Below are 17,671 nucleotides of genomic sequence, written 5' to 3'. Positions count from 1 at the left end.
GAAGGTGACAAAGTCTCAAGCCTGTTTACAAAAGCAATTCAAGCACTTGAATGCCAATGCACTTGGTCTCTCAGTGACACCATGATGAACAGGTCTTCTAACAGGTTTAATACTGTCCTTTGTCCCCTGACAATTACTGTTTCATCAGAAGCATTTAGAGGAACACTTCTGTGGCAGATTAACCTTTGCTAGGGAGGTTTCCTGAGTCCAAGGTGATTGATGAGGGGTGGCTGATGGGAACAGCAAGGGAAGAGCCCAGGAGATCCAGACCTTGCCCTGTCAATGGAGACCTGAAATTAATTTTCTATATCCCAGATATAGCCACTGACAACTGATTTTCTGGACACAATTGCTGCATGTCCAAGGGCTGTTTCTTCCCATCTTGTCCCCTCCTTAGGCTTCAAACTCACACTCCTGCTCTCAGATCATCCAGTGGTGTGAGGGCTGTTGTTCTGTCCAACCAAGAGTGCCCCAGTGTTACCAACATCCAAACCAAAACCAGAGCAGCACTGATTAATGCCAGCTGATTTGTCTCAGGGTCAAGCAAAGCTTCTGTCAACAACTTGAAGAAAAAGATCAGGTTAAACCCAAAACAAGCCAGCCTGTCTGGAAAACAAATTTCTGCCTCTCTGATAGCCTGGAAAAATATTTTTTCATCTCAGCTGCATTTTTGGGTTGCATTTTATGTAGCTGCCCATGTAACTTCACATGGCTCATCTTAATGAGCCCAGATGTGATTTGAATGTCTAATTCCTCTCCTCATCCCCCACCCTGTGTTTTTTTTGCCAGCCTCGTACTAAGACAGTCTCTGATTTCTCAGGCAAACAAAGGAATGGAATGAGCATTTCCTAGGTGATGACAAATTCTAATTAAGTGTTAGAGTTATTGCTTTGGCTATAAGCTCTTAAGGGCTGAGAGGAACCTTGCTTTTGGTTTAGGTCATAGATCCTGAGTTCAAAAGGGAACTGAGGCTCCTATGTGCCATCAACTAAAGTTTGTTCTAATTGTGCAGTGGCTGAAGCACAAAACCTCAACACTGACCCTTGTTCTGTCCATTCAGGTGAAGGATGTGGTGGGTTACGATGCTCTGGGCCATTGTTTTTTTACGGAGGATGGCCCAGAGGAGCGCAACACATTTGACCACTGCCTGGGGCTGCTGGTGAAGCCCAGCACTCTGCTCCCCTCCGACCGAGACAGCAGGATGTGCAAGCTGATCACAGAGGGAGCTTACCCAGGCTACATCCCTAAACCCAGGCAGGACTGCAGGTGAGTGGGAGCCTTCTTCTTCTCTTCCTTCTCCTTGCAGGACTTGGCCATAACAGACAGCATTCTGTGTATGGGATTATGTAGATATCTGTAGGGGTTTGGTCTGCTTGCCCCAAATTTGGGAGAGCGGTTTCCTTGGGGTCTTCATCCTTGTGCTATTCAGATGCCTACAGACCTAGGGTGTACTTTTAAGTTTTTGTATGAAGTCCACTGAGACGGTTCCCACCCAAAATATTGTAAATCTTTCTTGCAAAGTGTGCTGCCTTGTGCTTTGTAGAGTCTTGAACCATCATTTTGGTGATGGCTCAGCAAAAAGTAGCTGAGTTCAGAATGGGCCACATTCTGACATTCGTGCTCATCTCAAATGGCAGTTGATTTTGAAAAGATTTCAATATCACCCATTTTGTCCTCAGAATAAGCTGAGGTTTTGTTCAAACAAAGGTATTTTTAACTTTTTAGTTTGGCAAGGGAGAGAGAGGAATTCATGCAATGCTCTTTTTCACATCTGTGTTTGTTTATAAAATACCCCTAATATCCCTGTTCTTAAAATAAGGGTTAATTAGCCAATGTGCTCATTTTCCACTGATAATTTGTTTAATAGTCATATGGACATATTTTGTGTGTAATTTTGAAGACTGTTGCATGGATGAGTGCTTTCTAATGGAAAGGTGTTAAGGTACTTTGATCTGCCCTGTCTTCCTTTATAAAAGAATTCAAGATCTGGTCAGAAAAACGGCTCAGCTTGTTTTGCACTGGGCTCATCCAGCCTGGAAGTGCATGAGTACACCAACACTAATCCCAGCGCAGAGACAGGGGATGAGCAACAGCTGTGGCTCCATCAGCTTGGGAGAGGCAGGCAGGGAGCTGCTGCTGGGAATTCAAACAACAGGATTGTGCCAAATGACACCGTAACCTGCCCAGTCCATGAGGCTCTGAAGAACGGGATTAGGCTGAAAGACAAGTCACTGTGGAAATACACTGTCCTTGCCCTTGCCTACACAGCAGGAGGTGGTCTATAAATAATCCAAATTTGTTTATTTCTAGGCCAGTCCCACGCCCAAAATAGAAAAATTTTGCTGTTTTCATGATGAATCCAGACAAACGGAAATGCATCAGCAAAATCAGTTGGTCTAAAGCCCCTGTGAAGTCCCTCAGGCAAGATTAACATAGACACAAGGGTTCCACAGGTTCATATCCTGCAGAAGGGCAAATCTCACCCAGCAAATGTAGGGGCCAGTCTGCTGGCTGTAAGTGCTGGATGTCTGCTGTGCTTGTTGGTTAACAAATTCTGGATGTCACAGGATGGACAGTGATGGATGGATTGATCTGTCCTCCTTGATGGGAATCTTTCAGTTGAGAGTCTTTTATGTGCATTAGACAAATGGAATGCTTTTGTCCCAAAATAAATGTGCAGGAGGGTGGGAGAAAATAAAGTTAATCAGTCACAGCAGCTCTTCGAACAGGCAGATGCGGGGGTACACTTGGAAAGCCCTTAGCAGGCAATTCATTGGGTTCCCTGATTAAACGAGTCTCTAATGAACCCAAGGGCTTATGTGGGGGCAAAGTTCTTTTCTGTGACTTGTGCAACAACATATTTACCTTATCACAAAACATGATTGACATCTGACAGCTTCATAGCAGGCTTGGAATTGCAGTTGAAATTCCTCATTTAATACATGGTGTTTTAAAAGATAAGGCCATGTTCTCTGTCAAACCACAGAGGACACGAGGTATGAGAAAAAAAAGGAAAAACACATTCCTCTTGCCCCTAGGCAGGGCCCCTTATCTGGGGAGGTATCAGCCCTGCCTGCACTGGGGGAGTTTATGGGTGACTCTGGTGTGTGCTCAAACTGTCATTTTCGTGTTATTCTTTGTTTTTCTGACCTGCAGTGCTGTATCCACCTTCTGGATAGCCAACCCACACAACAACCTTATAAACTGTGCAGCTGCTGGATCTGAAGTGAGTGCACAAGTTTCTTATTTGGTAACAGCTCAGGCCAGTGACAGCCCTGCAAGGCTGAGGGAGGCTCTCTCTGGATTAAAACCTGCTTTTGTGTCACAGACATTTTTAAAGCTGCTTGATTGAGACACATATTAATGTGGCTGGTGCCACCAATAAAAAGAATGGTTTTACTTTTGCTCCAAACTTCTTGTCACTTGCTGTTTCTAGAGCTGTATTTAACAAAATTCCATAGTGTGCAGCCTGAATAAATTAAACAAATGTGACTGTGGAGTCACAGAGAAGCCTTTGGCAATGATATTGTTGATTGTGGTACAGTAATGGTGCTCCAAAATTTCAGTCAGCCCAAATGCTAATTCCACAGTCATTTTTGGTTACATCAGGATCTTTATTATCCTGAGAAGACATAAAACCAAGAAAACCAAGCCTAAAACAGAGAGATGTGGTCTTTCCAACACTTTCAAATCTTGGGTAGCTATATTAGGACTCAGTGATCAATTTTTAGGCAACTAAATAAAAATTATTTAATTTTTAAATTTGGAAAGCCTCACTTATGCTCCAATATTGATGCCAAAACTTAACCTGAGGCACCCTGAAGATCAGAAGGGAGAATATCAGTGCTCATGTGCGTTAAACTCTTTGCTGCAGAGCGTTACACAGGTCAATGGCTGTGATTTGTCCTGAAACCTCCTGGCGTGTGTCTTGTGGCTCTCCTGGGGCTAGTGCAGACCAGCAAAGTCTCAGATGTCCCTTCTCTCTCTCAGGAAACAGGCTTTTGGTTTGTCCTGCACCACGTGCCCACTGGTCCCTCGGCAGGCATGTACTCCCCTGGCTACTCCGAGCACATGCCGATGGGGAAATTCTCCAACAACCGCGCGCATTCCAACTACCGGGTGAGTCTGCGCGCAACGGGAATGGGAACGCTGCCTCGGAACAAGCCCCATCCCTCACTCCAGCTTCCCAGGCCTGAAAGCTATTAGAGCCTGTGCCTCCTGTTTCTCTCGGAGCTCTGCACGCTTGTGTCTGAGATAAGGCAGCTCGCGGGAGCGCTCGGAGCCAGCCGGCACCTGCTCCGCTTGGGCATCCAGAGCGGCTCTCCCCTCTGCTGGGGCTGCTTCCCTGCCTCTGTGCTCCTGAAATACTGCCTCCAGGAGCACCTGCTGACAGCCTGTCTAATTATACACCTCAGCTGCCAATGCTGGCAATTACCTGAACAGCTTCTAGAGGGATAAATACGGCCGCTGTGCCTAATCGCTGTCTCTGCTTATTTTCTCCTTAGCGTGCCATGTTGTGGGGCTGTGTGTTTCGCAGAAGGTTTAGGTGCATGGGAATACATGCAATTATGAGAAAAGTGCAGCTTTGGGAATTTGCAGCCATTTTGGGGGGTATATACAAGTCCTGGCAGCCCTCGGTTTCACATGCTATTAACAGAAGCTGTTCTTAGCATCATGTGGGTGAGTTTGGCTTAGAACAATTGGAGGTAGAGTCTGGAGATGGAAAGAGCTGTAAAATGTATATATATACTGTGATAATTACATCTCTGTTTTCCTTTAGGCTGGAATGATCATTGATAACGGCGTTAAAACCACCCCAGCCTCTGCCAAGGACAAAAGACCTATCCTGACACTGATTTCTGGGAGGTAAAGTGTTTTGCATAGTTTGATGTGGAAAAGACTTCTCTAAAACACTGACTGAAAGCTATGAAATTGCTCCAGGGAAGCTCAAAAGAATCATTGCAATGCCTTTGGGTTGGCTCTTTTTGAGGAAAGGTCTTCACTTAGGTACACCTTGCCATTTCTGACTTCATCTCTTCATTTTCCTTTATAAGACACCCTCAACACCCACACTCTTCTGGTTTCATCCTCGTTCTTTAGCTCTGAGCTGAGCTGGTGTAGATATTACATCTGCTGTAGGGTGTTCCATTGATTTTTAAATTTTTTACATAAGGAAGGAAATTCACTGCCTGGTCAACAGTCCCTCTGGGCAGAAGTTGCTGCAAGAGTTTCTTAGGAATAAGAAATTTGAGTATTTCTTGGGAATGCTATTAATTTTGTTCATTCTTTTAGAACCTGCTTGAACAGGGAGTGCTTATGTCATGGAGCTCATGCTTTGATTTCAGATTTCAGTCTAGTTCCAAACCTGACACTGCAGTAACAATCACAATTAAATACACAGAGCAATCCTTCATTTCTGCTGCTGTGCACAGCCTCTCTGTGGTGCAATGGAGCAACTTAAAAATAATGGAAACCTCTCTCTAGATTGTATCATACCAGCAGACCTGCTGTGGTCTGATGGCTTCTGAGATCCCACTCTTTCCCCAGAGCTGTCCCCAGAGGAGGCTGAGGAAAGGGCTGCACTTGCACCCTTGTATCTCATTACAGGTTGAGTCTGGCTCTTAGTTACAACCCCCAGACATGCAAAAGGATTTAAATACTCTCAAATTTCATAGTTTCTTTCCCAACAGACCAATTGCCTCCAGTTGCACCCTAACCTACATTCCCCCACAACTGCATTTCTTGACAGAAGAAACCATGTAAGGGAGAGAAACCTGCTGAAAGCCTCTGCTCAGCAGGGGAGAATGACAACTCTGTCTCCTTCTCATCTCTGGGGTGTGGGTTACCCAGACTACTGTAGTCATGCACTGGGCAAGCATTACAGGGGTGGGATCCATCTTCCTTCCCAGGAGAGCCCAGCCAGGAGCTCAGATATCAGTTATCCACATCACCCCAGCGCCCTGGCTAGCAGCTGATGCTAAAAGATGTTCAAAAGTGAATGTTATTTACATTATTTAAATGCTCAGTTTGTTGAAGCGATTAATTAAATGGTAAAAGTAGCTGCTTAAAAAAAAAACTTAAGAGCAGCCTGCTATTGGGAGCCTGATGCTGCTTTTCCATGCAGCTGGACACGTGCCTGGGGAACTGCCTGCTGCCACAGGCACAGTTAGTGGTTAGAAAAGGCAATTTCTCCCTTGCCATACAAGGGCAAGAATGGCCCTTGGAAGCCAAACAATTCATATTGCAGTCATGGTTGTGCTTGGGGATTACCCAGCAGCATAAACTGCAGCTCAGATTATTTATTCCATTTTCCACCTTTCACATGTCAAGACTGAACTGAATAAATGACTAAAGTTGGGCTGGCTGGAGCAAACTGTGAGCTGGGCTGGACAGTGACAGAGCTGGAGAGATTATTCTGCATTCAGTAACAGCATTAAATGTCCAAGTCAAATTCTGGACCCTGTAGTGTTCCTCCAGTTATCATGAATGTGAATGAAATTGGAATCCATCTCAAAATATCTGTACTTAACAATGCCTGGGGAATTCACGAGAGCTGATACTAAATCTGTCTCTGAAAGTAAATTCACAGTGATGAAGCTGCCAAAGCAATATTCATTTATTGGAACCCTATCAGCCTGATGTTCAGTTTTAGATTGATATGATGGCTTATTAAGCAAAGCAAAGTGCTATTGAATATCTGTTAGCAATTTGACAGCTTGGCCTCACTATCCATGGTGAGGAATGAATTTTAATCTCTGGACCATCCGCTGCTGGCACTGAGTTGGATACTCATCTGTCATGTTTTCTAAGCCGTGTAGTGTGATGGAGGATGCTACTCCAAGAGCAGAAAGGAGCCTCAGGATGGGGTAAATGACAGCCAAGCTCAGCATCACCTTGCTCGGATCCTGTGGCCCAAGCAGTGGCTGTCAGGGAGCAGCTGAGGGCACACATGGCTGCAGTTTCTGCTTCTGTCTGCTTTTTTTTCACCAAAGCGGGCCAATATTTCATCATACTGAGAACTTCAGGGTTACTAAATCTTGTACGTGTGTCCTGTGTAGTGGGAGTAGTGAAGGACATACTCTCAGCCCCTCTCCAAGATTTTCAAATTCCTTTCCACAGCAAGAAAAATTTGGCAGTGGTACTCATGGCCACAGTATAGCCAGAGTTAGGAGATAAGAATGCTCAAAAGGGAAAACAAAAGGATATTTATCTAAATAACAGGAACATGCTAAAGGATAGCAGCAAGAGATTAAAAAAATATCTGGAACATTTGGGAGCAATAATAAACTTTCCATGCTTTCAGCAATATATCAGCAATACAATACCAGAAAGGTGAAAGGAAACTTGGAGCAGGTCTTTACAACTGCCTTGCCTGGATCTTCCTTCCCTTGGCAGCTGGGCCTGGCCATCACAGCTTGAGCAGACACGCTATGTGGATGGAGTGTGGTCCCAAAGCTGTTCCTGAGTTACCATAAAGCAGATGTTTAGCAGGGCCATGCAGGCAGCAAGGCCACCTTCCCTCGCCAACCTTTCCTCTCTCCTTCTGGTTGCAGGTACAGCCCACACAAGGATGCTGATCCTTTGAAGCCCAGGGAACCTGCAATAATTGAGGGCTTTATTGCCTACAAGAATCAGGATCACGGGGCCTGGCTGCGAGGTGGAGATGTGTGGCTGGACAACTGCCAGTGAGTTTTGCCTTATTTCAACTCTCAGAGTTCAGCCTGGTGTTTATGGCAAGCATAGCTGTGGTTCAGACTATTTATATCGCTTTGCACCTTTCATATGGCCAAGATTGAAATGAAGATGAAATGTTAAGCCACCACAGGCATTATTTTACACAAACAAAACCTGCTTTGTCTGAGCTGAGCATCCCTCAGGTTGTTTCTCTGTGCGATGCTGACCAGCAACAAATTGTCACAATACACACACACAGATACACAGAAGCAAATAACTAAAAATAAAACCTAATTTTTTTAATATTAAAGATAAGGTGCTTTGAAAAGAAAACAGTGAAATGCACCACCTTTCCTGGCTCAGCCTGATCACAGATCAGTTTTATGTGGTTCAGTGTAATGCTGAATAAGCAGGTACTGATGAAGCAGACATACAACTATGCATCACAGCAGCAAGTGTGTGTTGTGCTCTTTGAAGGCCATTTCCTGCCCTGGCCAGAGCTGATATTTGTTTTGCACTTGAAAACAGATGACCTGCTGCAGTTTCTGTTTCTGAGCCAGGCTCCTGATTTCAATCCTAGCGAAGAGGAGAAAAAGGAAAAAGCCCCTTTAGGAGGGATATTGTGATAACCCTGCTGCCTGATTGGAATGGCTGCCATGCTGATATCTGGTGTCCAATTCCCAGCCAGAGCTTTCTTACCTTCCAGTGACCCAACCTCTTAAAGCAACCAGTGGGATAATCTGGCAGTAGTGCTGGTGAGAATGGGGCTGTAGCAGAACACCCAGAAATGTCATTTTGAGCAATACAGTTTGTATTTCTTATGACCCACAAGAATCCACCCTGCTCCACGGCCAGCAGGTGTTGCCCTCACAGATCCCACTCGGTCACTGGGACATTTGCATTGCTGAATATCCTTTGCTGGAGCAAAGGCAGGGTGCTAAATCACCAAGTGCTTTATGAGTTTCCAGCAGCAAATCTCTGAGTGTGTGTGAATTGGAGGAAGCAACCATCAAACTGTAATTGTCTTTATAGCCAGAGTAATTTCCTTTTCTATGGCTAGAATCTAATTTATGTATCCCATTAACAGGGACAGCGTTAATGTGGTCTGCAGGGAAGCAAGGAGGTGATAGGGTGGGAAGGGCTGCCACCTACAGACAGCAGCACAGTGAGGGGATCTGCTCCCAAACCACTGCCAGGATCAGTGACAGACGTGGGAGGTGATGCTGGTGTGAAGTCACCATCAAGACTGACTCGAAGTATCAATTCATTGTAGCATTTCTCTAAGCAGCAGTCAAGGACAACATCTGTTATTTATCTTATATTGAAATTTCAGCAAAATAGAAAGATATTCTGATTTTTAAAAATTATTATTTTTAAATAAGGAAGCTCTGATCTCTGTATTCCTGTTGAGGAAGGAGAAGCCAAGCTGCTCTTTTTTATTACTTTGCAAAGCTCTTTTATGGAAGCATTTTGTGAAACATGAAGACAGGGAAGCACAGTGTGTAAAGCAAAGCACCATTAAATAATAAAAGCTGGTTGGAGTGGGAGATAAGCATGATTCTTTTATCTACCAGAGAAAAGTGTGTGATCATTAGACAAAGGGATAAAGCTTTATCAGGCAAATAAACTATGGCTAGTAATCACCATCTTAACCCAGCTGGAGCAATCAGGTGTGTGTCTGCTGCTTCATGTGATCTGCAAACTCTGCAAGATGTGCCAAAAGAGATCTTCTAAAACTGGAATGGGAACAAGTCTGGAAAAACCCAAGTTCCCCCTGAGCACAGTAATTAAACCCTGCTGTTCCCCACTAGTTTGCTTGTTACAGTTTGACATGACGAACCAAAGCAGCCCCGAATCTCTTCTGAAGCATCTCTCTTCTCTTGGCAGGTTTGCTGACAATGGCATTGGGCTGACCTTGGCGAGGTAAGTGTGGCAGGGCTGTGTGCCAGCCTGGGCACGGGGCTGGCTGTCAGCAGCCCTTTCACCTCCAGCCCTTTCTTCTCAGTGGCGGGACCTTCCCTCATGACGACGGCTCCAAGCAGGAGATCAAGAACAGCCTGTTTGTGGGTGAGAGTGGAAACCTGGGCACTGAGACGATGGACAATGAGATCTGGGGGCCTGGAGGTCTGGATCACCGGGGAAGGACCCTGCCCATCGGCCCGTAAGTTCAGCTCAGCACATCAAAGCACTCACAGTTCCCACTCCCAGCACAAATCCAGCCCAGTGTGGTTTCCTCAGCGCTGTTCAGTTTAATAACCATTACACAGAAAGGATTTAATTTCATGTTTCCCAGTCCCAGAGTCCTCACTGTGCAGCTGCTGCTGGCAGGTACATCCTTGCAGGCTGCCAAGACAGATCAAGCTCCTCTTTCCTTCCCCCTCCCCTTTGCAAGGAGAGGACAGCAAGAGCACTCTGTGCTAGCAGGGCATCTCTGTCCGTGTGATCAGCAGTGCTGAGCAATGAGCTGAGCTCCATCAGCTGCCAGGAAGGCTCACAGAAGCCCCTTCCTAGGCTTGCATGTGCTCATGTGTGTGCTCAGTGCTGCTGTTACTGTTGCTCCTGCAAAGAACTTTGATGCCTTTGTTAAGGAGTTTTGAAATGGCCAATGAACATCATGTGTAGGCTCCTCCTAGACCTCAGTCCTACCAATTGGTTTGCAAGTGCAATGCTTTTGCTTCCTAAAACCAAAATTATTCTCACAGTAGCCCCATAGTGAGCAAACAGCTCAGCTGATGCTCTTCTGCCATATTGCAGGCCTCAATTTTGCTGTCAGCAGTGATGCTGGAGACTTATTATAAACTATACCAATAATGAAAACCCATTCTGCTATGACTCTTGTAATATCTGTGGACATATCTCATCTTGAATTTGTATGCAGAAACTCAGAACAAATGCACTGGAGCAGGCAGGAATTCTCTAAGGGATCATATGAGGAAGGGATCAAATTTATCATAAGTGAAATTTGAAATATCTTATCTTAGTCTCTTAAAGACCTTAAGCATCTTGTTAGTTTAATTGGTATGAAAATGGTATCTTCTTTACCTTGCAGCAAATATCAGAAAAGGCTGGTAAAGATTAATTAATCTGCCCCGTCAACTCTTCACAGCTCTGTAGATTGTAGGACCTTTCCTTGTTTTCAAAAACATTTTTTTGTTGCAGTTGATTTGCAATGCTTCTCTCCAAATCCCTTTGAAAGATATGGTGGGACTTCTTTTAGCCCTGCCATTACTCAGCCCAAGGAGTCTGCACATCTCTGCTGAGTTTCAGGTTTCACTGCTGCAGAACTCATTTCTGATGGCAAACACGAATTTATTCATCTTTAGCTCAGTCCTTTGGCATTGCTGTTACTTCCTTCCCTGGAGAAGTACAGGCTAAATAAAGATGATCTGTTCAGCATGAGAGAACTTGAGCTGAACTTGCAAGGATAAGAGAGCTGAGAAGAAGGGAAATCCCTTCTCTTCCAAAGCAGGAACTTAGGAGTCATCCTATGGCCTGCAAGACGTGAAAGCAGCCACAAAACAAGCGCTGTGGGACCGTGCGTGTCTTGAATACATCTCCTCCTGATGCTAACGTGCCATGACCAAGTCTGTCTGTATTTCAGGGATTTCCCCATCCGAGGGATTCAGTTCTATGACGGGCCCATCAACGTCCAGAACTGCACGTTCCGCAAGTTCGCGGCGCTGGACGGGCGGCACACCAGTGCCCTCGCCTTCCGCCTCAACAACGCCTGGCAGAGCTGCCCCAACAACAACGTCACCGCCATCCGCTTCGAGGATGTCCCCGTGAGTCACCCTCCCCAGACAGCCCCCGTGCCTTGGAGATGGGGGTGTGGGCAAAAAGGAGCAAAGCTTGCTGGCTGTCTTTGCCAGAAGTCTAACAGCGAAAAGAAAGAGGAAATGTGATGGGTGCAGTGACAAAAAGATCCAATTGTCTGTCAGGTTTGCAGCAAAACAGGTGCAGGGAACAGTTAAAAAAACCCCAAAATTATTTCCATTTCTGTATGGCTCAGAAACTGAAGAATCAGCCCCCTTTTATTTTCAACAGTGGTATAATATTAAAGCAACAGAAGGAAGTCTGTTCTGGAAGGCCTGACTGACCTAGAAGCAGAAAATACTGATTTTGGGGAACAGCCAGTGAAACTGAGCTGATGCAGGATAATTCTGCAGCCCTGCACACCAGGGTAATTCCAGACTCCAGTTCTGCAGACATAAATGAGAGCAGAGTCCAGCCAAAAGGGGTTTGCCAAATTTTGAATTGCAGTATGAGCCTCTGGGTGCTGGTCTGAACCCATCCTGGGGCCTGTTCTTTTGAGTTATTTTTGTATTTACCCACAAGAATACGTGCTGTTTCGCTGAGGTTCACCTTTAGCAGCTGTTAAATCCAGCTGCCAAACATTACAAACAAATAAATAGATAAAGTGGTTGGGTTGAAATTATTTGTGTTGCCTAATTTTCAAAAAATTAGCAGGCTTTCTCACAGGTCATGAAAAGTGCTGACCAGTGCCAAATATGATGGGAAAGGCAAATTCCCCTAAAAGTGTTGGTTGGTCACTCTCACGTTGCACAAGGCAGGCTGGTAACATGACATTTATTTATGTTGGATAAAAATATCAGTCAGAAGTTGCCTGAGCAGCCATTTCCCAGGGCTGACTGTTTCCCACATTGGTATGACTTCATGTGGCCTGGAACTTTGAAACTGTGCTAGCGAACAATGAGTGAAGTGGCTCTTGTGAAATCACCCCATCTCCTGAACCTCCCTCCAGAATTTTAAGACAAACCTTCCTGCTGGTGGGGCTGAAATTGTGGTTTTTTTTAGCCTTTCCCCCATGGTCAGCAGGGAAATGTGTGTCTGCTCTGCCTGACAAGTCAAACACACCTTTTAAGTCAGAAAATGGGTAATTTGAGCCATTGTAGTGACCAAGGGCATCCTTTTCTTGTACTCTATGTGATGAATTCCTTTCTGGAGATGTAATTTGTTCCAATCTTGTTAAGATTACTTCAAGAGTCTTCTTTGGAGAACCTGGCCCGTGGTTCAATGATCTGGATATGGATGGTGACAAAACATCAGTTTTTCATGATGTAGATGGTTCTGTGTCAGAATACCCAGGCTCATACCTGATCAAAGAAGACAACTGGTTAATCAAGCACCCTGACTGCATTGACGTGCCTGACTGGAGAGGCTCCATCTGCAGCGGGCACTTTGCACAGGTAAGGCTGCTCACCTTGCAGTGTCATTATCACTCTGGTTTGTTTAAAATTTCTTGGCACTTTAAAGCTTGACCTGTAGAAATGGACTTTCTTCAGAGTGCTCAGTGTTTATTTATCAGCATGTCTGCACAGGTGGCTTTGAACATGAGAAATACTGTGGTGTATTTTCTGAAACCTTGGCCTTGGCTGCTGACAGCTCCAACAACTTCTGCCTCAACCCTCCTGAGAGCTCCGTGGGCATTCACAGATTAATATTCATAAATCCATGGGCTGTCAGCTAGTTATTTTTTCCCTGATTTATGGAGGGAAGTGTTGCCCACAGTGTTATGGGAAATGTGCTGATGAGTTGAAATTAGATTTCAGCTTTCATGGTGTTTCATCCTGTGTGTGACCACCAAACCATTCTTCCCACCACAGGAGCCCTGAGTGCTGCTGCCATGAGAGTCCTCACTCTCCTCTGCTGAGAGGGCCTGGCTTTGTCTTGTGTGTTGCAACAGTTGGGGTTTTTTGTGTGTAGTGCCCCTACAGCCAATTTCTAACCACTGAAGTGGGTTTCAGGCTTCTGAAATCCAGACAGAAGGATCCTTGTTCAGCACAAGTCAGATGTCTGAGGTAGATACTGTCCTGCTGCTGAGGGTTGCAGGATGCTGTGGAATATCTCAGCCCTGCTGCAGCCTCTGGCACATGCACTTGAACTCAGTGGATGAGGAAATGAGCCTTTTTTTTTTTTCCCCTGAAAATCATTTGCTTTGTTGAAATGGAAGCCTAAGAAATTGAACATAAGTGCACAGCCCACAGGTTCCTGCCCAGCACACAGGACTTGCTCCAGCTCACATCTATTGAGTATCTGAACCTTTCACTGTAGTTCATTAAACCCTTGGTGATCTTTTTTTTTGTTTGGTTGGGGTTTTTTTCCATCTAGATGTACATCCAAGCCTACAAGCCAGCCAACCTGAAAATGAAAATAATAAAAAATGACTACCACAATCACCCACTCTACTTGGAAGGGGCTTTGAGCAAAAGCACTCATTACCAGCAGTATCAGCCAGTTGTAACTCTGAGGAAAGGCTACACCATCCACTGGGACAAGACAGCCCCTGAAGAGCTGGCCATATGGCTCATCAACTTCAACAAGTGAGTGAACTGAATCCCAGCATTCCAGTACAGTCATGTAACTGCACATTTTTAATGGGTGAGGTCATCACCTCATGAGCTCTTCCAGAATGAACATGCCTGTTACAGGAAGTCCATTGAGTTCATCTTTTCATGAGCCATCTCAGGTTCCTGTTTCCTCCCCCAGGAAGCTCTGTAAGATAACACAGTTCATTTTTGGAGCTTCAGAGCTAATTCATTCCTGGTGCATGGAAATCACAGGTGTAGAAGTCAGGAGCAGATCTGCCCTAATTGCTTAACTAACCTATGGTTGTTATGTCTAATTTATGTTGCATTAATCCATTGTAAACCATGAAAATTTTAACTGGACAGGAAAAAACTTTTTGTAAATTATTTACTTTGGCTTCTAGCATGCCCAGGAAAAGAATAGTTATGCTATAACTTGTTACAATGTGGTCCTTTGCTATTTTTAGGAATGACTGGATCCAAGTAGGGTTTTGCTATCCTAAAGGGACGACATTTTCCATTCTCTCAGACATCCACAACCGTCTCTTGAAGAAAACATACAAAACTGGCACCTTCTACAGAACCTCCCAAATGGAGAAACTGGAGCACAGATACCCCACCAAAGGGTACTACTACTGGGATGAGGACACTGGGTAAGACAGCAGGCCTTGCTGCCTTGGACACTGCTTTGGGAATGCTGCTGGAGCTGTGAGCTGTTTGCCTCATGCCCCTAGCGGGGATTGCAACCAAACCAGGAAGGTTTTCTGGGAATGTGACCAGTGTTTAATTTTCCTGGGACTCCCAGGCCTGCCACTCATTCACAGCCTCTGCTGCACTGCCAATTACTCTGGTAAAGGCCTTTCCAAGTGAATACAAATTAGAAAAGGAAAAAAGAAAAAAAAAGAGAAAGACAAAAGCAAAGTGCTGACCACAAAACTTAACTGAAGACATGCACAGCCCTTATTGTTTTGAACAAAAACTATTTATAAACACCATGGCAAGGATGCACAGGAATTAGGTGCAAAGCCTGTTGTTTTAAAGGATTAAAATAATGGGAAAGAAAGAAAGACCTAAAATACAAAGCATGTATTTCTACATATGTATCACCATGGAATAGAGCTCAGAAGGTGTTCAGGTGCTATCTGATTTCTCTGTTTTACTTTCCATAATACTCCCTAAACCATTTCTGGGATGAGTGTTTCCTTTTATTTGCATGTGGGATGTTGGGCACTATAAAACACAGGGCCAAGGGCTGCAATGAACATTATTGTAAACCGTAGGAAAGAGACCACCAAAACAGTATGTTTTTGCATAAAATGTTTGAAGGACGCTGTTTATTTTTTTTTTCCTGCCTGCAGGTTGCTGTTTCTGAAACTCAAAGCTCAAAATGAGAAGGAGAAGTTTGCTTTCTGCTCTGTAAAGGGCTGTGAGAGAATAAGAATCAAAGCTGTGATCCCAAAGACAGCTGGTGTCAGCGACTGTGAAGCCACAGCCTACCCCAAGTACATTGAGACACCAATAGTGGAAGTGCCAATGCCAAAGAAGCTCTCCAGTGCCCAACTGGTAAAGCAGCTGCTTTCTTATCACAGAATCATTGCTCACGTAAATCTGGCACATATTGAGCCCACAGATAGAGAAAAACTTTGTGCTAGGGTCAGCATATGCTGTGCCTGATTTTCTGAAATGGTTCAGGCAGGTGAAATAATATGAAACAGATTCTTGGAATGTATGGAGAGCCATTGCAAGCTGTATACTTGTTCTTTTGGGGCTCTGATGTGACGTGCTGTTCTTGAAAGCACAGGGTGAAAACTGATGAGCTGGAGACAGGTTGGTCCAGTGGATGTGATTTTGAAGCCTCCAGCTCCTCCAGGCTGTAAGGACAGCAGTGACAGAGGACTGAATAGTAGAGTTGAATTATTGTCATTTATATAATGCATAACACAATCTCCAGTATGCAGTCTGGTTCTGGGGGAGGAATTGGGGTATTTATCTGTTATTTGGGTTTTTTCACTCATCGCCCTTGAAACAGGAATACACAGCAAAGCCTTGGAGAATTATGTGTCAGTTCTGCAAAGTAAGAATCACTCTGCCATTCAGTGAAACAGCTTAACTGGTGACAGGATGAGCAGAGAGGTTACCATTGTGCCCAGTTTCATAAGGAATTTAATTTGGCAGGTCAGTGGTTATTAGGTAGCTTCCTTGTTGATTGAATTTCAGGGTTTGAAATGTTTTCAGTGAAGATGCAGCATTCAGGTAATGGACATTCTCACTAGAAAATCTGGGGTTTTTTGTTTTGCAAACAGAAGACCAAGGACCACCTAATTGAAGTGAAAATAGAGACGTACAAGAAACAGTACTTCCACCTGAAGGATGACTTTGCATACATTGAGGTGAGCAAATCCTCTCAATGAACTTAATGGGATGCAATTCTACACCACTTGCTTTATCTTCATGGAAAACTTGATTACAAAGTTACCATGGAGAGTTAAATTTGGGTCATTTCTGCTTTGTATTTTGGGGGAAAAAAAAAGGGCAGTATCTTGTCCTGATAGGCAGGATAGTAGGATCTCAGAGACCTGGAATTCTGCCCTTTGAAGCAAACAGCAGTCCCGTGACTCAAGACTATCAGTGCTCCTTATAGGTGGTTGTTTGCAATTGTGTTACTGTGAGAGATGAAGAATGTTTTTCCCCCTACCCAGGTTGATGGTGTCAGGTTTTTCCTCACTGAAGAGGGCATCCAGCTGGTTGTGATTGATGGACACCATGGAAAAGTTGTTGATCGAGTAACATTCAAAAACTCCATTCTACAAGGAATCCCAGCACAGATAGAGAATTATGTCAACAACATCAAAGATCAGTGAGTAAATAATCTGTTCTCACTAAGGCGGAATGTACAAGAATGCATAACACTCATCTTTTTCTTGGATTTTATCACCCAACATGGGCCAGACACCCAACAGCAGAACAATATACCCAATGTATTTTTGTGCCTGATGACTCCAAAAGAGCCCAAATGTGTGCAGGGCATGCAGGCAGCAGCAGAATGCACACTCTGATTCAGGGACTGATTGAGCCCCAGATACTGTGCAGGGCTGCATGTGATTAATAAACTGCAGAGCTACATTTATGTTGTGGGTTATAGACAAACTGCAGACTTAAATTCACAAACCAGGGAGGAAAGTGCTCTGACTTTTCACCCATTTACACACCTCTTTGTTTCCTTCAGCTCCATAGTGCTGGTGACATCTAAAGGAAGATTCATTTCAAGAGGACCATGGACTAAAGTACTGGAGAAACTTGGAGCAGGAAAGGGTTTTAGGTTAAAAGGTAACCAGTTTTTAAAAACTAATTTCTAACCTCCCATTATTCTAGTAAAGGGATATTTTTTCTGCTTCTGAACTTCGCCTTGCTTGTTTCTATCAGCATGTGCTCAAACATCCTGGAACCAGTAATGTATTTATTCAGGAAGGTTGTATCCACTGCAGCTTTGGGTAACATGCTCAGTTTAAAACTGTAAATAGAAAAAACACACTGACCATTCTTCTTTGAAGTAAATAATTCAGGAGATTTGATTTTCCAGATTAAGCTTAGATGAAAAGACTTTTTAATAATAGAAATATTGAGCCTTTTTACCCACTAAATGCCCCAAACCAGGATTTTTTATTTGTCTA

General features: G+C 44.3%; 1 protein-coding gene across 1 annotated transcript in view; it reads left to right on the top strand.

Moving 5' to 3' along the window:
• LOC121343663 (cell migration inducing hyaluronidase 1) overlaps nucleotides 1-17,671 on the top strand; it is a 45,568-nt gene that overhangs the window by 27,462 nt on the left and 435 nt on the right. Inside the window, exons 13-27 of the mRNA XM_041419039.1 lie at nucleotides 1,061-1,266; nucleotides 3,157-3,226; nucleotides 3,991-4,119; nucleotides 4,781-4,866; nucleotides 7,554-7,685; nucleotides 9,562-9,597; nucleotides 9,680-9,835; nucleotides 11,276-11,456; nucleotides 12,666-12,881; nucleotides 13,804-14,015; nucleotides 14,468-14,653; nucleotides 15,359-15,563; nucleotides 16,304-16,390; nucleotides 16,700-16,857; nucleotides 17,227-17,327. Of these exons, the coding sequence (XP_041274973.1) occupies nucleotides 1,061-1,266; nucleotides 3,157-3,226; nucleotides 3,991-4,119; nucleotides 4,781-4,866; nucleotides 7,554-7,685; nucleotides 9,562-9,597; nucleotides 9,680-9,835; nucleotides 11,276-11,456; nucleotides 12,666-12,881; nucleotides 13,804-14,015; nucleotides 14,468-14,653; nucleotides 15,359-15,563; nucleotides 16,304-16,390; nucleotides 16,700-16,857; nucleotides 17,227-17,327 (2,161 nt within the window). The remainder of the gene's footprint in view (nucleotides 1-1,060; nucleotides 1,267-3,156; nucleotides 3,227-3,990; nucleotides 4,120-4,780; nucleotides 4,867-7,553; nucleotides 7,686-9,561; nucleotides 9,598-9,679; nucleotides 9,836-11,275; nucleotides 11,457-12,665; nucleotides 12,882-13,803; nucleotides 14,016-14,467; nucleotides 14,654-15,358; nucleotides 15,564-16,303; nucleotides 16,391-16,699; nucleotides 16,858-17,226; nucleotides 17,328-17,671) is intronic.

Source organism: Onychostruthus taczanowskii, unplaced genomic scaffold, assembly GCF_017590055.1.
Source record: "Onychostruthus taczanowskii isolate IOZ18803 unplaced genomic scaffold, ASM1759005v1 scaffold6, whole genome shotgun sequence".
Taxonomy (NCBI): domain Eukaryota; kingdom Metazoa; phylum Chordata; class Aves; order Passeriformes; family Passeridae; genus Onychostruthus; species Onychostruthus taczanowskii.
The sequence above is the reverse complement of the archived record's forward strand: the minus strand, read 5'-3'. Positions and strand labels throughout refer to the sequence as shown.